We start from the raw sequence: 22,505 nt of genomic DNA, 5'->3' as shown, positions 1-22,505 counted from the left end.
AGGCTTGTTTTCCATATTGGTCTGGCGTGGAACGATTTGACCCTGGCACAGGGGCAGGAAAACATGACACCGGCTGGAGCTTTGAACGCCGTGGGGACGGGCGAGGGGCTGCCAGTGCCCCCCCACCCCCACCTCCTCTGGGTTAGGCAGAAACAGGTTGGGCATCCATGCCAACTGACCGCCACAGTGCTCAACCTGCAGATGCTGAAAATGATCTTAGTTATGGTCCTAAGACACAAGTTCATTTTTCTAACACTGGTTAAGTAGCTGGTTTGCATTTTTAAGCCCATCCGGCTTTGTTTCAGGGCAGAATAAATGATGGAAGAGAGAAGTGGACAAATCTACATTTCAAGACGGCAAGTATAAGTTAAAACTGCCGTGGGTGGTTTACACCTTCTTCACGGTGGCACTAACAAGAGAACACACAGTTTAGATTTCATTTAAAGCTGCAGTGTGCCAGCCTATCAACAGGTGGTCACCACGGTAACCTTAAAGAAAATAAACATACATCACTTTACATTTGACCATCAAAATTCATTCTCAGGTTTTCCACTGCAGTCTTCATCACATTCTTCATCAGTGGATGATGTTGGCTGTTTTTGACATGTCACAGATGGAAATGATGAAACCAGTGATTGCTGATTTCAGTGTCACAGCTGATTTCAGTGTCACAGCTGACTGGCAGGGCTGTGCGATGTGCAAAAAAAGAATTGTATTGCGTTGTGTTTTTGGCAGATATTGTGTTTGTGATTTGTAATTTCAGTTGGAATTAATCTTTATTTATTTCCTCTGAAAAAAAATGAAATGATGATTTGATTTTTGTTTGGACTTGTACCAAACATTGTATTGAAGTCTATAGACTGACTTTATTACCTCAGTAAACGTCCCATTTAGGGGAAAATAGAGGATAAAGCAGGGTATGCATTAGGGCGGGGTTACGGGTACAGAGCAGGCCAGACCCCCCCTCACTCCTCCTCAGCTCCACCTTCTCGTCCAAATATGGTTTCTTCTGGTTTCAAAAACCCAAGATGGCGTTGGCCAAATTACAAACTCGAGGCTTCAGAACAGCAGATCACAAACCAGTGGGTGATGTCACGGTGGGTTTCCTCATGCCCCACCCCCACAGTGTCCCAGGGGCAGGGACCTCAGTATAGTACATACACGTGAAAAACGAGCATCTGGATGAGATGAAACATGTTGATTTGGTTTTGATGCAGATTCACTGTATGTTCAGGCTCGCTGCTTCTATCAACACTGTTTTCAGAGAACTAGTTCTGATGCACTAGCAGCCATGTGTCAGGGCCGAGTGTCTGTCAGCTTATTTTCTTCTGCCCCCCAGTGGCCGTAGATCAGCACATGTTGCCTTAGTGCAGCTCCCTGTGAACAAAACAGAAAAAGGAAGTCTTTGCTTTTCCCAGAGTGTAAAGCTTCTCTGGGAAGTTTCACTGACTTTGCTCTGTGGCAGACTCGGCCTACCTGCCCTGCCCGTCTCTCTGACGGCAAGGCCTAAAGCATGACCAGCCCTGCATGGCTCTGAGTGCAGGCTCCTGGGCGTCCTCCAACCTCAGTCCCCCTGAACCCTTTCTCCTCTGCTCCCTGCCTTTCACCTCCACTGTTACCCCCCCAGACCTGGAGGGGAAGCACAGGGCTGGCATGCTGGCAGTGTGACCAGTGTGTGTGTGTGTGTGTGTGTGTGTGTGTGTAAAAATGTGTGTGTGCACACATATGTGAGGGGGATTGAGCGATGAATGTCATGACTGGTTTGGAATTTTCCAGAGTGCTCCAGAACGTGCGGTCGGAAAGTCTGAGCAGGGAAAAAAGACGAGGAGTAACATGGGTGAGGGGAACAAGACCTTATTGACAGGGCTCGCTCTCTCACACACACACTCACACACTCTCTCTCTCTTTCTCACACACACACACACACATTGGCTCTACGTTTGGCAAAAGCTCCTGATTCATGTGGATGTTACACTTAATGATCCCAGGCCTCAGCGTTCAGCCGCAGCGTGCAGGTTTCAGGAGGGTCGTGTTCCAGCACCATGAAGACTTTTAGTTTTTTATCCACTCGTGTTCATTAATGTGTCAGGGATTTAACAATATGCAGGTTTATTACAGCACCAGCCAGTTTCACCCAGAGGATTCACCCCTTTCCCCTGAAAATAGCTGATTCTGTATGACTCTACCAAACTGTGCAAAGGTTTCAGGCTCCAAAAGCAAAGTGAGGAGGCTTTCAAAATTCATTTATTTGTTAACCCCCCCCCCCCCCCCCCTCCGAAGACAGTTCGTTATGATTCTGGGTGTATGTTTGGGCTGGTTGTCCTGCTGTAGAATTCATTGGGGCTGATCAGATGCCTCCCTGATGGTGCTGTGTGATGGATAAATATCTTAACATTTAAGTATCTACAACTTTAGAGCATTTTGAGCATTTGTTGGTATTATCATGACTGGTAATGTAAAAAGAGTCATGTGATTTACCTGTCCAACAGAAAATGACTTCAGCTTCAGTCTCTCCTCACGTTCACCCTCTTTTTCCATTGTTCCTTTCTCTCTAACATTTTTCATTTTCCTCTGTTTCTCTTTTTAACTAGAATGACACTCAGTAGAAAGCCTTCCTCTGCCAAAACAGTTTCTTCCACCAGATCCAGATTAATAAATATGTCTGACTTTTTTTTTTTTTTTTACATCAAGATCCAAACATTATTTCCTGAGAAACCACCAAAAAATGTTGACAAATGTCCTCTTTCACAATGTGAAAGAAAGTAATAAAACATGACCCACACCAAAATTTAATGGGTTTGGTGCAAAACGGTTCAGCACTTTTTGCGTAATCCTGCTGACCAGAAACCAACAACCGAACAGACAGAGAAAAACAATAAAAAACATTGTTGATTTTATTTGGACCTTTTGGAAGATCTGGTCTCCCATTGTTGTTATGTCATATACTTGTACTATTAGATGGCAGTTATTACAAGTACAGTCCTGCCTGTGTGTGTCTGTTGTTTGTCGCTCTAAACAAAAAAGAATTGGTTTTAGTTCTCCTTGGAAGAAAAACTTTAAATAATGAAAGAACAACAAAATTAGTCTCCTACAAGTCTGTGAATCATCTACTCTTGATGAATTCAAGATAGTGGGTGGGTGGTGAACGTTTTATCTTGTTTTGGTTGTGTTGCAGTGATTCAGTCAGTACAAGAGAATCTGATCAATACATCTGAGCCACACACTTTTAAAAATGCCACTTTACAGGTTTTTAAGTGTCTTCTTCTTCTTCTTCTGTCTTTTTCAGGATGGTTCCTACCTCGCCGAGTTCCTGCTCGCAAAAGGCTACGAGGTGAGAGAGAGACAAACCCAGACAGACTGAGCTGCACCAAGAATCTCTTCTTTGGAAACGCTCACATACACACCAATGAATCCAGACGCTCGTGCATGCCAACATACACAGACACACACAGAGCGACATTCCCTCGATAAGCAGCCTCCAGTCACAGCAGTGTGTGGGAGCTCCGGGGGGATCGTGACGTAACGTGACAGTCAGCTTCATACGTGGAGTGACTCACATCTCACCCTGATAAGACCCTTTGTGTTTCTTCGAGCGCGTTAACCCCCTCACCCTTTACCCCGAGGTCTGACCGTTAACAGGGAAATTGCTGTTATTGTGTGGCTGAACATGTGAGGTCACTAACTTTCACCTGCTGCAGCACATGTTCTCAGGAGCCTGTGGATGGACGCAGAGGTTAACAAGCTGCGTCTGACCGACTGAGGCTGCGCCTGAGGCTCATACGTTCAAACATACATGTCGCACCAGAGCTCAATGTTGTTTTCCTGACAGTAGCTGCGTGACTTCATTTCCCTTCAGATGTGAAGCAGAAACACACACACAAACACATACACACACACCTTCGTCGCAGCCTGGTCAGAGTCGCAGACAGCAGAGAGGAAGTGGACTGGATCCAGGTTGGAGATGCTGATGTGAAAGGGGGATGGGATGGGGGTGAGGGGGCATTAAAGAGCAGCGCACATGCAGGCAGGAAGTGCACAGTGAATAAAGGAAGTGGGTTCAGGGCACAGCGTCCTCCCTCTAATGGACTCCCCTTGGATCAGGTCCTGTTATCTTCCCTGAGCAGAGCTTCCTCACACACACACACACACACACACACCCCTCTCAGAACATGGAGTACAGATCACAGATCACAGGCAGAATTAAAAACACAGTGAGCTGGAGCCCTGACGCACAATATTGTTTAACAGATTCACAGTGGTGACAAATTAAATGTAACAACCATATGATAGTGAGAGCAGATGCTTCCTCACAGGTGCACCTCAGGCAGTCAAGCATTTATCACCCAGTCATGCTCTGTGGCATCTGTAGAACTGCTGGGTCACTGCAAATCAATACAGAGTTGTGAGTGATCATCCTGGTCATCCTTCATCCTGATGGGAGTGGTCTCCTCCAGGACGATGATGATTACCCCCATCCAAAGGGCACGAGGGGGCACTGAAGGGTTTGAGTGTGAAAATGACGTGAATCATATGCTGTGGCCTTCACAGTCAGTAGGTCTGAACCCAGATGATCCCTTATGATTTTATGGTTTTGGACCAACAGCGCTCTCCACCACCATCATGGTGAATGGTCGTCATCCCTCCAGAGACTGAGAGAATCAGTATCAAGGAGCACTGGAGCTGTTCTGGCAGCTGATGGTGACCTGACACCTTATAAGACCCTTTACTTTGGTTTCTCCTTTAATCTGTGGCCTGTTTATGGGTCATACATCTACACAGAACATTATTTGTCTTGTTATCAGAAAGAAACATTCAGGGAACAGGAAATTATAGTTGTTGTGTATCGGAGTGTCATTTCTGCTCTGACTCAAGGGTCTCTGTGACCTGGCAGTGATTTCTTTTTTATTTGCACACTCAAACATGGGCATTTGAACAGGTGTTTGTATGCTTGTAGGTAAATTTACTTACTTACCACCTAACTGAGACACTTTATGTAGGTTTTTCTTGTACTTCTCTGAAGTATGGATCCAAAGATCTCTTAAAGAAAAGAAACACTTTGAAGGAAGTAAATTAGACCACTGTGTCCTATTTGATAACTGTTAAATGTGTGGTCATATAAAGAAAAGGTGCTGGATTCTAAATGAGTGAAACGGAAATAAATCTACAAAAAAATTACATTTTAAACTTAAATATTTTAGCAAAATACAGTAAACTTGACAAATTATTACCATGCAGTTTGTCTAAAATCAGAGACAGAGTGTTTGATGAGTCATAGCATTTATATCTAGTCCTCAAATGTAAAATGAGCCCGGGAAGGATGCGGCCAGTAATGTCATGAAGAGAGAAAATATGACTCTATTTTGTGTATTAAATTATTATATTTTATGACTACTTTGTCCCAGTTAAGTAGGACATATTTCTAATAGGCTTTATATCACTGGCACAGGAAAAGCCTGGCTCTCTTCAACATTATGTCTTTTAGATTTGCAGCTCTTTGCTTCATTTTTTAAAAAATGGACAAAAATGTGATGGAAATTATCTAAATGTGGACCGATGACGACCAACTGTGAAGCTTGGTTAAAATGAATCTGGTCTATTTCTCTACCAGACAGCTTTTACTGTGAAGCAGCTGCAGGAAGTGTTGAGTTTATATTAAGTCCACTAGTATAAAAGAGTTAGCAGTTGTCTAAAATGTAAACTAAGCCTATTGGAGTATGAAAAAAGGTTTTTTTTTCTATACATGATAAAACTTGCACTGCATATTAAATGTGTAAAATGTGCTAACAAAAGTTTTTTCTCATAATTTGTGCGATTATTTATTGCTTGTTTATATTTAATTATGATGCCTGGATCTAGAACCAGATTGCTGGGTGTTACTGAAAAGATGATGAGAATAAATCTTGTGTCTTTTTTCTCTCAGGTTCATGGTATTTTGCGTCGTTCCAGCTCCTTCAACACCGGTCGCATTGAGCATCTTTACCAGAACCCCCTGACACACACTGAAGGCAGTAAGTGTCCCGTTTACCCAACCAGTGCTGACTTCATCTGCAGAAAGGAATTTATATATTTACTGCCAGATATTTAATGAAAATTATTTTGTTTCAGGGGCTGACAGATGATGAATGTAAATGAGGATGTTGTGATTATATGGTCAGCATCTTAGACTCCCAGGACGCCTTTAATGATGATTAATGATGATTAATGATAATTAATGACCTACTATGAGATTGGAATTTCTATGGAAAGTCTCAGTTTTTTTTTTTTTTGAAAAGGGGTCGCGAAGAAGCTGTTTCATCATGTTTCCCTGTCTTAGTTCAGTTCATTCAACACCATTCAAATGTGGCAGCTGCCGGTAGTTTCACATGCTGATCAGAAAGTAACGTCCCCTGATCACCAACCTGCAGACTTCAGACTGGCCTGTGCAAGCAGCTGGTATTCACATCCAAGCTGTAGGATGATACATATTGAGAGCTTGGTCCATAAAAACCTGAATACAACAAAATACAAAGAGTAGGGATCATAGATGGATTACAGAAAAACATCTTAGTCCGTTTAAAGTGCAGAGAGAAAAATAGAACTTCTGCTGAGTTTTATTTTTGACTCTGGTATTAGACTCAATCTATAACAAGACAAAAGAAGCTTCTCAAAACAAGGTCAGGGTTGTTGAACATGTGATGCATCAGTTAACGTGAATTACTGCAGAAACATGTTTTTGTTTTTAGATATGAAAATCAATGTGTGAGTTTGTTAGTGTTGGTATTTGGGCTAAAAGAGGCTGACCGGTGTGTGTCTGTGCCACTCTCTGTCAGACATGAAGCTGCACTACGGCGACCTGACCGACAGCACGTGTCTGGTGAAGATCATCAACCAGGTGAAGCCGACGGAGATCTACAACCTGGGCGCTCAGAGCCATGTCAAGGTAAATCCCCACTGACTTCCATGGATCTTGAATCAGAGCCTGTGTTCACTGTGTTGCTCTGAAGTGAGGCCGCCTTTCTGTTACAACCTCTCCGATAAACATGGTTAACTTTCTTCCCTTTCCTGGGAATTACTGCACCTGCTTCTGTTCTGAGGAGCAACACAAAGGAAAACAGGCGATAAAAATCTTGATAAGAGTGAAAATTCATTCCAACAACATGCTGTAATCACAGTGAATTTGAAACCAAAACGGGGGAGTACAAATAAATTTGTGTGTCACTTCAGAAGTAAAACTGGTTTCAGTTTTATGACATCAAACACTTGACCCAGCTGTAATCAGATTTCTAATGGAATCTGACTGCATGACTGAGAATGTAGCTTGAGATCCTGGCAGAGGTTGCCAATTTTTTAGATGATAATCTGGTTTGATTGATTTGTCATCCAGCAGTTTTCATCTGTTTTGACAGTCCTCTTTTGTTGGTGCTTTCACAGACGTTTTAAAATGCAGGATTTGAGGTGTTGAAAGCAGGAAATGATCATATTTACGTGATCCTTTTCACCAGGAAGCTTAGTGCCCAGCAGACTTTTATTCTCTTTTGGCACTGGTTTGGTCTCTGTCAGCTCTTGAGAAAAAATATCTGTCTCCTTCACCAGCTCCACGCTAAGTCTGTCTGTCTGTTGCTGGTGCTTTACCAGAGCTTGTTTGCTGAAAACCCAACACGTTGGTGATCGTCCTCTATGGGGGTGGTCTCTACGGGAGAGCTCGTAGAGCAATAAAATGACTTTTGGAGCATTTAAAGGATTACCTAGTATCTTACCGCAAGTCTCAAGCCTTTGTAAGTTAGTTTTCATAGTTAAACTTATAAAAAAATTGTAGCCAGTGATTTCCTGGGAAAAAAAAAGTATAAAAATTGAGTCATGCTTTGGAAAGTTGTTGGCAGTAATTTGAGGTTTTTTAATGCTTTACAGTTAATGGGCTTACACATCCAAAAAACGTAGCACGTAACACTGTCAGAAAACTACCTGAACTCTCTCACACCTTTTTTTTTTCTTTAGCTTTTTTCGGGTTTTCACTTTTACCGAACTCAAAATATCCAGTAAATGAGTAAAAACTCCTCATCTGCTAGAATTCCATAGGATCTCTATCTTTATTTGTCAAGTCAGTGTGAAACTCGGTGACTGCCACTTCAGGGAACATCGTCAGCTGTGTTGAGTGCCAGAGGCTGCACATGGTCAGCACTGACTGCTGCTGTAAACGGTTAACAGCAGATGATGTTAAAAAAAAAGGGACTTTCAGTTCTGGGAAGTGAGCAGCTCATGTGTGCGGAGGATGCTGGAGCTGATGGGACAGGAAGTAATGTTTTCTTGGATGGGTCAGTCTGTGCCACAATGTCCCTTTTGTCTCGGAGCTCCGTGGTGATCCCAGGAGATCCCTCGGCGCCACCCCCCTCCTCCTCCTCCTCCTCCTCCTCCTCCTCCAGCCCCTCCAAACTGGGATCTGACACACAGTCTCCAGGCAGCGCTGATCCTCCTTCACCATGGTGGTTTGGGCGGGATAAGGAGCCAAGAGCTTAGTCAGATCATAGATAATAAGGCCATTTGTAATGTGAACATGAGACACTGCTTTTCAGTGGTAGCAGTTTCTTAACCCAACCCGACCATTTCTGGATGAGATTAGTGTAATTCTGTCGTTCAGTCGAACTCTGTTTTAGAAGCCCGGAGGAAAACAGGCCAGTTTACACATCACTTGGAAATTGGCCAATCATAGTCATGTTAATCTGTTAATCTCCTTCATAAAAATACCAACTGTGTGGTGGTGCTAAAAAAAAACAACCTCCATGGAGTTGGAGGAATTCCTGCTGGATTTTTCACTGTTCCCCCTTTATATTATATATTATATGTGTTAATTTTATTCGGTGGAGTTTTATAGTCAAAAGTTGTGAGATGTGAGATGAGCAGGTGTTTGCTCAATAGTTTGATAACTCAATATTGGAGACAACCGTTCGGAAACACCAGTATCTGTAAGATGCTACATCCATGCTGAAGGTTCTGTGAGGCTGTACCGAGGCGAAGAGCTGCTTTTAGCTAAGTGCTAACACATCTTAATTTAGCATGTTAGCATCATCAAATTAGCTAATTAGCAGTGAACGTGAGCTACAGCTGAGGATAATTTAAGAGCCATTCATCTTGAAGATATTTGATCATAAACCAAAGTCCTGGAGAAGTGAAAGTTTTGACCTGATAAAGGTGCTGGATGAAAGTTCACATGATCATCAAAGTCATTACAATTCATCCTGACAGGAACATGAATATCAGCCCAACATCTCATGGTGGTCCATCCCACTGTTGTGAAGACATTTCATGCAAAACCACAAATGTCAATCTCATGGTGGTGCTAGAGGAAAAGTCAGGGGATCACCAAAGTCAGCAGGATTCTCCCTGTGAGGACCATGAATGTCTGTGTAAACTTTAATCTTAATCTGTCCAGGAGTTGTTGAGATATTTCAGCCTGGCCGTGCTGCTAGCGTGCTATAGTGGGACTAATAATCAAGAAAGGAAGAAAGACAGACAGTGAGAAAAAAGAAGAGAGTGGGAGAATGAGTGAGGGGGGAGAAGAATGATGACTCCTCTCTCCACATCCTTTGTGGTCAGAGGCCGTGACTCTGCTCCCACCTCCCACATGGAGGCTCATCCACAGGCCACACACACTGAAGAGTGACAGAAAATCCCTGTACCTGTACAAGGCTGTCCTGTGTTTATTTGTTTCCACACCAGTAAACCTGGCTCTGGCAGCTCCTTACCACACGCTGCCCGCTCTGAACAGCTGAGCCTGCTGGATTACTGGCAGCAGTGGTGTGGAGCAATTTCCAGTCTGTCCCACCACGGAGGGAAAAGATCACTCACACCGGCTACTCAGTTTTCTCTCTCCTCCTTGCCACCAGCCCTCTCCCCGCTGCCGTCTTACAGGGAATCCCTTCTGAGGCCAGCCTGTTCATCAGACTCATCCAGGAAGCTTGAGTTGTAGTATTGGTTTGAGTTAGGGTCTGTGTGTGTGTGTGTGTGTGTGTGTGTGTGTGTGTGTGTGTGTGTGGGTGCTGGTTTCCGCTGTAGAGAGTCATCAGTAAGAACAGAGTGGAGGTTATTTTCTAATGCTGCAGGGGCGGAGGTGGACAGGGAATAGTGGATGGACACTGGAGGGCCGGAGAGGCAGCCAGCTGCAGTATCAAAAGCAAATAAAACAGAAGGGACTTTATGTATTTTCTTTGTGTGTAACAGCAGAGGAGCGGATCGGTTTGATCTATGTGCTCAGGCCTCTTTCCCTAAAGCAATATTCCAAATACGTTATCATAACCCGCCGGAAAGATGGCCAAAGACTTTATGAATGAGGTAGTAAAAAACAGTATTTACTTTAATAGTCTGTGGTGGATGGTTTGTCATAGTGCTCCCACCATCTCACTCAGTATAAACCAGGGAGGGCAGCGGTTCGCAGCACATTCGTAGCATCCGAAAAACACTTTTGTTCTTTAAAGTTGAAAACTGAAGGTGGTGGTGGACACAGTGGTGGGAGTTTGGGATCTTGTGAAGAATCTGAGGAACATTTGAAAACATTTGAAAGAACTATTTGTAACTCTGACCATTTTAAAAGTTACCAATGCTGAGCCATTTTAACATAATACACATAATAATAATTATTGTAATAATAATTATTTGGTTTATGGAGTTTGGAAGTCGTGGATGGAAGATTATGTTACCACGGAAAGTTGGCGGGAGAACTGTCAATCTTTCTGAAGTGAGTTAATATTGATCCTCAGAGGATCAGTCATAGATTTAAAGGATGATAATCTTCCCAAACTGACCTTTACAGGTCCCATATAGTATAAAGGTAGATGTCCATGTGTTTGTGATTATAAAGCAGGTCTAGGTTCTATATTAATACTGTGAAAGTATCAAAGCCTCAGTCCACAGAGAAATGCACACAGCCTGTATTCAGACACTGAGCTTTAAAACCAGCCGTCAGGACTTCTGGAGCTTTGTGATGTCACAACAAAGTAGCAGGATTTGGTTTCTCTGAGCGTTTACCTGAAATCAGTCGGCCAATCAGACGAGAGGCTCAGAGTCTCGCTTCACCCATTAATTCTCAAACAAAGCTCACTGGTCAGAAATTTTCACAAGTGCAAGTTTGAGATACATTTTTAAGGTTGATCGGGACCTTTGATTTTATTGCTGGTGCTCAGGGTTAATATTTGCGTTAGTGTTGGTGTGTTGGTGTGTTGGTGAAAATCCTCATTTTGCGTGGAGGTCTCCAGAGTGGAAAAACGTGTTCCTGCTTTACGGAGTGAATGTTTTTAGGTTTTGCAGTACGTACTAAAAATACCAAATACACAAAGGCACCTGGATGATTTTAACATCTTTGTTCTTATTAAACAAAAGAAACTAATGCTCTAAAAAAAAAAAAGGTAGTTGCAATTATTCATGAATTATTTATCTTTTGACAGTAATAAGAACTGAATATTTTGGAAACAGCACTTGTGAAATATGTATGAACAACAGACCCGAATGGGGAAGTGCTCACAGCCTGCTCGCGGTCATCTGCTCCAACACGATCCCATTGTGTTCTCCAACTGAAGTGCTTCACAGGAAAAGCCACGAACAAAACGCCTCAGTGTCGCTCTGTGTGTGCGAGGTCTCCCACCTGCAGCTGTCACATGAGACACACAGGGAGACGGGCTGAATTATTAACACACCTCGCTGATGACGGGGGTGGGGGGGTGGGGGGGTGGGGGGGGTAGTAGAGACAGAGAAGACTTCTGGGATGACCGGGGGGAGATATAATGAAGCAGCAGTGGGGTTTCACTTCATAGTGTTTAATGGATTTTGAAGACAAAAGTGCAGATTGCACTCAGGAGACAGACTTCCTTCATCCATTTATCCTTCTTTATCCATATCCGAATTCCTCCCCAATAAGACATCATCACACCATTATCGCCTCACATCTCTCTCTCTCTCTCACTCTCCCACTACCCTTTGGTCTCTTCCCCCATCCGGGTTTGCAGAAGCTCCCACGCCGGAGACACACACAGGATTTAACACGCCTGTTTCCCCACAAAGCTCCGCACTGTTTGTTCGCTGTGTTGATGTGTTTATAGGCTTAAAGCAGCGATTGTGCAGCCTGCCAGCAGTTTACTCTCATACACAGGCGGTAACACCACGACTTACTACAGTTTGTGAGCTTATTATGCAATCCGTGTACCTCGTAAATGATGTGATTCAGTTGTTTTGACTCCCGGTGTGTCATCCAGTTCCGTGTGATGTGTGGGTAGAGGACACTGCAGTTTGTTTGGACCCACAATGTCCTGCATGATAGCTCAACTAATTGTTGAGGATCCTTTTTTTTTTTTACACACGACACTTGCCAATTCTGCTCCAAAAAAAAAAAAAAAAAGAGCATAATGTTGTTTTCCAGTGAAAACCATGTGTTTCCAAATTTGGGGATTTTTATTTTCAGACAAACTGAAGCACAAAATGCTCCTTTTAGAGTTGAGATTATTCATCTGAGGCTAATAAAACTCAAAAAATCGGTTGGATTATGTCAAAATGCATTGTCATGAGGCTTAAAATTCATGAGAAACATGTTTTTCACAGCACAGCAACAATAAGTCCTAAGACTTTCCTGCTTCTTAGGCCAATAAAACAGTTGAAACCCTCACTGGATTATATAAAAATGCACAAATCCTAAAACAAAACTGTTCTTCTTGGGTCATGAAAAGTTAACATTCAAAAATATCAACACTCCTGCTGCTTAGGATAATAAAAGCTTCAAAAATCATCACATCATGTCTAGAATGTATCGTCACAAAGCAACAAACAACAAGGCTTTTATTTCACCTGCTTTTCAGTCTGAATGACCCCTTTTCAAAAATAGGTAGATTAGTTCAAATATGCTTTATCATCAAATGTAAGACGAGACTGCTAAATCTCCTTCTAGAGCAGCGATTCCCAACCTTCTCCAACTCACGGCCCACTTGAAAAGCTGAAAAATGTTGGTGACCCTGTAACATTAGGGAGGACAAATGATGCCTTCTCAGAGCACTTTTCATTTTAATGATAATGATCAAACATTCATGACTGAACTGACAACAGGACTCAATTTTTCTTTTGTATTTGACTTTTCAAATTCACCATCTGTCTCTTGACTCTCTTCCCTTTTAATTCTTCCTGTTGCTGCAGTTTTGTTCATGGATGTAATCAGACTGAGCAAGTATATGATGTGCTCCGGTGGCGACATGACACTTCCTTGGCCCTTCCCCACAGGTCGGGAACCGCTGTTCTAGAGCTTAAAGTTTGACATCTGAAAAATCTGAAGAAAGGCCTAAAACTGATGAAGACCATGAGATGTGGAAAAAAGCCATTAGACTGTTTTCCAGCTTCTTGGGGTAAAATTTTTTTAATGTTTTCAGAGGACAACTATGATAATTTTGGAAATTTTTCATTCTCCTGCTTCGTAGGCGAAAACCTCAGATTATTACCTAAAAAGTTCATCAACAAGGATTTTTCCTTCATTTCATGAATCGTGTTGGAGAAACTCTGCGTTCAGGAGACAGCAGTGATGGTTGTGTAAACCCCTCTGTGAGTGATGAGCGGTCTCCCACTGGCAGCCCACTGGCCGCGTTTACTCACTCTCTGATTGGTGTTTACATTACCGCCGTCCAATCAGCCGTCGGCACACTTGCAGCAAAGTGTGTGTATCTCATTGGGATGAAGACTTGCCTGGAACCAAATTAGCACATTCCCCAGCGAAGCATGTGTTTTGCGTCTCTGAGGACTCATTAGCTGTGTGAGTGCGGTTTGTGTGTATTTAAGGTGCCACGATTTCCATTGTTTTAAAATGGCCTCTCAGGATCAGAATCCTGGTGGTTTTGGCCCCGGAGAGATGCAGGATAATCTCTGGGTCCTCGTTCCGCCTTTTGAATGAGCAGAAACAGGCCTGCGTTGCGTTGGTGGCCTGGTAGCCGGCGGTCACAATAGCTCCCTGACCAGGCCAGTCCCTGTTTTTGAAAGGTTAGGCCTCCATACAAGGCAGCCCGCTTGTATGCATGGGTCGAAAGTGAACTTTAGCTTAAGAATAGACTTTTCTGTGCCAAGAAAAACAAGTCTGCACTTTCCTCGTTCGGAGTCAGGGAATGTTTTGTGGTTGTGCTTTTGTGGGTCAGATTTGTTGCTCCACTCATGAGTCAATTCTTTTTTCTGTTTTCCAGCAAGGTTGTAACACACATGGAAACATGCAGTTTGGGAAAGGAGAAGGGGGGAGTACAGAGAGGGGGGGGGGGGGGGGGGGGGGCTTTTTGAGGTTTGTTAAGTAAATACACTGAGCCAATAAATAGTATCACAAAGCTAAATGTGATTGTCTGTAAGTCTGTGTCTTAAATCAAACCCCAGATATTCCACATCAGCTGTCTTGTTCATGTGACATTCAAGAGCCAAAATAAACTGTGCACATGTAGTTTCACCTGTGAGTTACAGATGGCAGCAATGAGCCACTGTGGACGGCTCCCAGGGCCAACGTCCCTCCACTCAGGACCACATCGAGCCTGGGGAATACAGTGTACGCAGATGCATCCAACTTTATCAGATTTAAACTTTATTTGATTGATTTTTTTTTTTTTAATTAAGACACAAAATAGACAATAAACAAGTAATTCTGTGTCCTTAAATAGTTAGTAGATTAACTGATTAATCAATTAACAGAAAAATTGATTGAGCAAAAATTCCTGATCAATGAGTGGTTCCAGCTTCTCAAATGTGTCATTTTGCTTCTTCTGTTTTTTATTTTGTACATTTCAAATCTAAATGACGCATCTTTAACAAAACAAAAGAAACAAAACATAAATATGAAAACATAATAAACACAAGTAAATACATTTTTGATAAATTTCAGTTATTGATCAATTAATGAAGGTTCAAGCTTCTCAGATGTGAAGATTTGTTGCTGTTCTCTCTTTTAAATCCTTGTAAATTAAATATCTGATGGTTTGACAAAACAGGAAACTGAAGACAATAAGAGAGTTGATTAATTGACAGAAAAGTATTATGCAACAATGTCAATAATCTATTGTTATTGTTATTGTTTTCTTTTCTTTTCGTTGTTAAATCAAAAAATGTTTTTCTGTTTCCAGCTTCTTCATATTTGGAGCTTTTACGCACAGATGCTCAGATAAAATAAAAGTGGGAATTTGAAGATGTGACCTCAGCTCAGTGATAGCATAACATATATTTCTCACAACTTATTTTGACACTTTATAGAAAAAATGACTGACTGTTTAATCAAGAAAATAATCAGCAGATTAATGTGTTATTAAAAACAAGTGCTGCAGCCTGAGAGCAGTGCAGGATCCAGTTGTGAAGTGCTCCCTCTGCTCCAGATCTAGTGTCTCTGTGGTTTTGACTTTGTTTTGATGATGGCAGCTGTTGTTTCATGAGCCAGCTCAGGACGAGGCCCTCTGCAGGTCGGCCTGTCACACTGCAGGTGTTCAGTAGGTAAAGAGATGAGAGGGCAACGCCGCTCAGGCCTTCTGTCTGCTCTGCAGCTTTTTCAGCCAAATCACTAAAACGCTTCCTCTCAGCGATGTATTTTAAGATTTTAGCTGCGTCACTGTTTTTCTTCATCTGCTGCATCATCCTTCAGGCTCACTCACCTCTTTCCCTCCCCCTCGAACCTTTTTCCTACATGTAAATTATTCAATTTTTTTTACCTCAGCGATGAGTGATTGACAGTAGCCTGTAGCATGTTTGCTGTTATCACAGTAAACACACAAAGCTGGAATCGTGATCTTAATTAGTTTGGTGTAGTTAGTGAGAGGTGATGAGACGGTAACCAGGGATTACACTAAATATTTATCAAACTCATCAATCTTCCTGTTGCTATGTCCTCCAGGGAGACGTTTGGCAATAATAATCAGCCTCATAGCTTCAGACTGGATGTTCTGTAATGATTTATCTGGAGCTCTGCTGGTTTTCTGATCAGCGAACAAGACGTGTTGTGTCTTAAGAGATTGGTCATCAGCCAGTTCCAAGTAACCTGGCTTCGTTTGAATGTACTGCTGCATGAGAAGGTTTTTTTTCCTCCCTGATAATTACACCTAACCTGCAATTAAAGTCGTAAACTTTCACTGTGTTAACCTCATCATTATATCTATAAATATATGTATGTACATCTAATTAACTAATTAAGTTTCAACCTAAGAATTAATTTCCTGAATTCAAAATTTGGAGACTGGGAGGTGAAAAAATGTAACAAACAACAAAATACAAAACTTATCACTTTCATAGCATTTCAGAGGTTATAGTAATGAGTTCAAGCCTTGAAAAGAAGAATCACAGAATAATAATCAGTCAGAGTGAGTTGGTTGCAGGGCAGCAACCACGAGTCCGTTTATCAGTCAGTCAAATAATCAGTTTGATAACTGATCGATCGTTTTAATGAGTTTTCAAACAAAAATAGAGAGAAATATCGGCCTCTTAAATAAGACAGTTTGTTTGCTTTTTATCAAATGTCCCACATGCATCACATTTAGTGCTGATGACAGAGTGATAGTGTTGTTGTGTGTCTTTTTAAAGTCACATGGTCCTTTTTGGGTTGAAAGTGGATGTTACCAGTAAAGAAAAAGCTGTAATGATGGAGCAGTGAGGTGCAAGATGGATCAACTGATGTCACTATAACTACATTCAGATTAGTTCTTTTAAACAGCTGAAGAACTAACTGAACAGATTATTCAGCACCAGTTCAGACTGATCACTTGTACTTCACACTGAAAAACATTATGTTTAGAAGAGACTCATTCAGGTCAATATACAAACCAAACATCTGGGCGGAGACAGCAGCTCTGCGATCATATTCATGACTTAGTGGTACAAACTATTCCACCAGTTTGTCTTAAATTTTACAATATCTGACTCTTGTCCCGTGTTTCTATTTGTACTTGGATCCTGGTATTAACTGCTCTATTAGGGATATGTATGAGTGTTCTTTGTCGTCTACTCTTTACTTTGCATATAAAATACAAGGATGAATTGGTTGATAAATAGAAAGTAAATATATAAAATATGATTTAACAGCGTGTGATATAATATGCAGCAGCAGAAATTGTGTTTTTTGGGGCTTGTGGTAAAGAGCCATGAAAGATTTTTCCCACACCTTCAGTCTGCATATATATAAAAAACGAGACCATTTGTCATAGTTAAACAATGTCGTTTGCATGATTTAGATGTTCTCTGCTTTATTTCTTTTACAGTCATTCACTGCAGGGTTTGGTTTTGGTATTGACGTTGTGGCTTCGCTGATCTTCTCATGCTTAAGCTGCAGCTGTAACTTCGAGGCAACTGCACCCAGAAGTAACATATCTACAGTTTATGTTGCATAAAAGGTTTAATGCACACGCAGCTGTGTGCTGTGCACACAGACATTTATTTCAGCTTTACCATCATGTTTACAGGGACGGTGGCGTCTTCACATCTGTGACTAAAAATTAACAAGAAGTTCAATCAAAACCACAGAAAGAAGACAGTGACGCGCAGCTTAGTTGACACAGATTTGGCTCTATTTTTCTTTAGTGTGCATACATAGTGGTGTTTACTTAGACATTATAACGTGTGTACAAAGGGATTCTTGTGAGCAGACTCACTGAGATACATACCCACAAGCAGCACGGCTTAGAGATGAGGTATGAAGAGATCTGTGGATTTATTTGCTCTGTTTTCACTTGTTTGTTTCGAGAGGCGGCTGCCAAACTGCACCTAGACTTTTATTACTACACCAGGAAGAAAATCAGCCATAATATCTTCATCTGTCATCGGCACAGCCTCTTAATTACACTGTATCCTCAAACACCCACGCTGGCTGTGACATGGTGAAAAGATGCAGCCTCATCCAGGCCCCCCATTAATGACATAAGCTCATTACTCATAGTAAACACTGTTGTTAATCTGTGAACACAAGTCCTGACTTCTGCTGCCCACTCTGCTGTGCGCTCACACCCTCATGGATACAACAAAGATACACACACACACACACACACACCAATACTTCCCCTGCTAATGGAGTGTTTGTGTAATTCCGCAGTTTGTTTGGTGTTTTTCTCCCCAGCTTCCCTGCAGTGGGGTCTCAGTCGTACACCTCGTAAAACCTATTGTTCCTAACTGAAGGATGATGTTCAGCAATTCCGGGATAAAAGGCAGGGCCCCCCCAAAAAAAAAAATAAAAAAGGGGTCATTGTAATGGTTATTTCACAATCTGTAAATTCCCTTTTAAGAGTGTCACAATCTGTAAATGTTTCAAAAGGCACTGTTCTCTGTATTGTTTTGGCTCAGACTGCGGGCGGGTGTGCTCCATGTACTCCGCATACGAACGTGAGTCTGTTGGGTAATTTGAGGATTGCAATCTATTTACAAAAGCCTGCTGTAACGAGCCATGATCTCATTTGTTTGGCTCACGATGGAAGGGATGATTGGGGAACAAAAACAAGGAGTTTGAGTCACGTGCACAGACAAGATAAGAGACACGGATGAAAAATGACTGTAGATATTAATCAAGATTAATTTAATTGTTTTAGTCTGTAATAGACTTCACAAAGATGTTATTAGACACAGTGTTGAATTTTTTTTTAAATTTTTTTTTGAGCAGCTGTTTTGTGCGTGTTGGCTGTTGCCTTAGCCTGTGTGTTTTAATTGAAGCTTTAAATCAGGCTGTCATACCTGTATAAAGGGTTGGGCCTCTCTTCTCTTGTCTCCTGTCAGCCAAACAAACAGGCCTTTATTCTCAGAGAGAGATCAGGATGTTTAGGTACAATAACCACAGCTGCTCCATGAGCTATTCATCAACAGTGAGCAGCATGAGAGATGAACTCTTTCTGGATTACTTTGTTTCACCCCCAAGGTGCTTTTTTTTTTGGAAAGTTTGTACAACTAAAAAAACTTTTAAAATCATATCATAAAAGACCACCACCTCCAGCTGAACAGTCGTCTCAGATGTTTCCTCCTGAGCTTGTTTGGCTGTCTAATCACCAACCTTTCAATTTTTTGTGGCCGTGAACAGACTGGAAAGAATTTTTTCAATCAAATTCTCACCGACAGAGCTCCACAGAAGATGGTGTTCACATTCAGACAAGAATAGTTTGTAGCTTGATTTAACACAAATAATAGAAACCATAAATGGCTAAGGCTAATTATCAATTTTGCCTTTTCATATTTTGTCAGTTTTTTTTTAACTACTGTAACATTTTTGCCTTTTTGACACTGGAACATTTTGCTTTTAAAGGAGCTATTTTTTCATTGCTACATAGTTAACATTAGCATTAACAGCTGTTTACTCAGCAGTCTTGTCAAGAGCTTCAACCATTGTTGTGTTTACAAGACAAGAGGTTGTAATATGTCCTCTGAGCAGTGTTACTTCATCAGGGCAGACTGGATGCGACAGTAACTCGGTATCGGAAAATGTCAGGAATGTCTGGCATAACCCAAGCTAAATGGTTGGCATGCTAAACTTCAGTAGATTAAAATAAGTGCTAGAAATAGACTTGGCTAGTTTGATACTCACAATGTTTCTTCTAGACTGATAAGTAAACGGCTGTTAATGCTAACATTGGCTATGTAGCAATAGCAAAACTTAACAATAGCTCCTTTAACCACATTAAATTGCTACAACTTGTGGTTCTGATAATAATGAGTATTATTTACCTTTTATTTACGTAGCATCTTTCAGAAACAACCAATAAAGGTGCTTTTAGACAAAAAACAAATAAAGGACAATGAGCAAACACAAAAAATACATGATAAATACACTACATGGCCAGAAGAATGTGGACAACCACAAAAAGTATGTGCACACTCAAACATGTGGTAGATGAACAGCTGCCACTCTTCTGGTGTCTGTCTTTCCACCAGTAAGGAACCTGGCTGCAGAGATTTTCTCAGATCCAGCCACGAGAGCATCGGTGAGGTTGGTTCACGAGACTCTAACAACTTGTGAGCATTGAAGCCATCAGACAACTCAAGACAGCTACAGTTACAGAGTTGGTCTTATGAGGGTTAAAAATACTGTCCACTGACAATATAACACTATATTCATTGAATTATGGTTTAATTATGTTGAATGACAGACTTAAGCTGATGTCACATGTCCACGTTTCATCAAGCACCAAGTCAGATATATTCAAACTGACAGAAAATTGACAGAAAATGACTTGAAATGAATGTTATTTACACATTGGAAACTCACAATTACAGTGACCCTGGCTTAAGCCCTGGTTTTCAGTCAGTGTTCCAGTTCAAACTGAAGGTGCTGGATGGGGCTGAGGTCAGAGCTCTGTGCAGGCCACTCAAATTCCTCCACACCAAACTGGGAAAACCAACTCTTTGTGGACTTGGTTTTGTGCACGGGGGCATTGTCATGTTGAAACAGTTAAGGAATTTCTCCCCAACTGATGCCACAAACTTGGAAGCACACTATTGTCTGAAATATCACTGCATGCCGTTGGATTAAGGTTTTCCTTACTTGGAACTGATGGGCCTCGGCCAAACCATGAAAAACAGCCCCAGACCAAAAGTGTTCACAAGAATGTAGCCATGGGTGTCCACATACTTCTGGCCATGAAGTGCACCTAGGTTATCAGAATGAAAGATAGATAGTGATTTAGGATATTTATTAAGGTCACACACATGGCCCTCACACTGGTGCCCTGCTGCTTAATGGCAAATCGAAAAAATGATCATCAATCAAACTATCAGCACTTGTTCATTGTTTTCTCGTTGCCTTCCTGTCTCGTTGTTTGGCTTTTCACTTTTTCCATCTTAGCTTCACTGGAAAATATTGATGTTCTTTGTTGAAATTGACTTTTTTAGTATCTCAGGTTCTTCCAGAGGTCTCTTACAGTGTGTGCTGGTAGTTGTTTAGTTGGCAAGAACTTGAAATTGTGTTTTCAGACACATCATATGAGGTAATTAAGGTTCAAAAGGTGCCTGTACATGCTTCACTCTTTCTTTTTTTAAGCTGTTTAGTGAGTTGAATCACCATCACACACACACTCTGAGTGCCTGCTGAGAGAGTTACTCGCCCTCACAAAGGGAAGAGTGGTGAGAAATTAGTTTTTATCACCATCTTTGTCACACCGTATTCCTAAATACCTGATTCCTTGCCACTCCTCGCCCTCAGGGCGCTGCACTATTGTAGTTAAAGTCATGATTACACCTCCTTATTATTGTCATTAGCACGTTCATCAGCAGCAGCGGTGAGAAACGTCTCCGTGTGAGAAGCTGGTAGTAAAGTGTGATAAATGGCCCTTTGCTCTGTTATTTGCAAATGTCGATTCTGACAATGGGAAAAATGGTTTTCAGTTTTCCACGGTACCATCAATCATCTGCGCTGGCGTCTGCTGGAGCAGATGGGGTGAGGCTGATGGACATGTGAAGCATGAGAGCGAAACCGTCAGGACGACGCAGATTTCCAGCCGCTGACTTAAAGCTCGCAACCCCTCGGCCTCTCTGAGCTCATCCTGCCGACAGATTTCTATATTTGTTTTTGTTTGAATCCAACCTGGTTTCACCATCATTACCACATACATCAGCAGAAGGTGGCGTAATCATTTAACAAAAAGAGAAACCACACTGAGATTATCTGTAGGGCTGCAGCTAATAATTATTTTTTCTTTTAATGAATTTATCTCTTGATTACTTTTTCTAATAATTGCAGCAGAGTCAACCAGATACTGGATTTTTGAGGCCAATACTGATCGTGAAGTGGCCGATATTCACTTTGTAATAAGGATCTTTTAGATTTGATTATTTTACATTAGTGACATGGTATATATTGATGAGAACATTTCACAGTAGAAAACTTGTTTTAATTGAAAACTACATAATGATGATGCTCAAATATTTTATTCTTATGTCAATTTTTGTCTGAACAGCAGCCCACATTCCAAAAGTGTCCTCACATATAAGAGACTGGACCTGAACAATGTTGTGTGTTAAATTATTATAGCTACTAACCAGCTGTATGTCAGTTGACTAGTTGATTAATTCACCAGTGGTTTCAGCTCTAGATGTCTCAGGAAATCATTTTGAAGTCAGAAACATCTGAGCTGTTTTCTTTGGGATGAAACCGTGGCGGGCCCCTCCTCAGGCGTGGAAGTCGTTTTGGAAAGTGCGTTCTTAGCAGATAGCACGTCGCAGACACGCTTAAACTGCAGCAAGTGACCCTGAGAGTGTGTATCTGCGCAAACCCTCAGGATGTCTCCAGCATCGCTTTGCATCCCTACTTGTGTGCGATTAGATACGCATGTGTGATGGCAGTAATGAAGATGAAGATGAGGACGGAGGAGAGGGGAGGACTGGGTGAGTGGGTGATGATAAGCGCCTTCTTTTCACAGAGAGCAAGGCACGATTAGTCAGAAGACAATCTCTGTGTGTGTGTGTGTGTGTGTGTGTGTGTTTGTGTGTGTGTGTGCGCGCGCGCGCGTGCGTTGTGTGGGCAAACTCCAAAGAAAACACTCTGCTGTTTTCTTTACTGTTCTCTGCTCTCCACACGCAGTTACACA

General features: G+C 41.8%; 1 protein-coding gene across 1 annotated transcript in view; it reads left to right on the top strand.

Annotated features, from left to right (window-relative positions):
- The window catches only part of gmds (GDP-mannose 4,6-dehydratase), a 164,220-nt gene that overhangs the window by 7,929 nt on the left and 133,786 nt on the right, over positions 1-22,505 (top strand). Inside the window, exons 2-4 of the mRNA XM_071486565.1 lie at positions 3,287-3,331; positions 5,921-6,008; positions 6,810-6,919. Of these exons, the coding sequence (XP_071342666.1) occupies positions 3,287-3,331; positions 5,921-6,008; positions 6,810-6,919 (243 nt within the window). The remainder of the gene's footprint in view (positions 1-3,286; positions 3,332-5,920; positions 6,009-6,809; positions 6,920-22,505) is intronic.

Source organism: Trachinotus anak, unplaced genomic scaffold (assembly GCF_046630095.1).
Source record: "Trachinotus anak isolate AG129_WGS33_773 ecotype Australia unplaced genomic scaffold, CSIRO_AGI_Tana_v1 ptg000010l, whole genome shotgun sequence".
In the NCBI taxonomy this organism is placed as follows: domain Eukaryota; kingdom Metazoa; phylum Chordata; class Actinopteri; order Carangiformes; family Carangidae; genus Trachinotus; species Trachinotus anak.
This window is presented reverse-complemented; position numbering and strand designations above follow the sequence as displayed.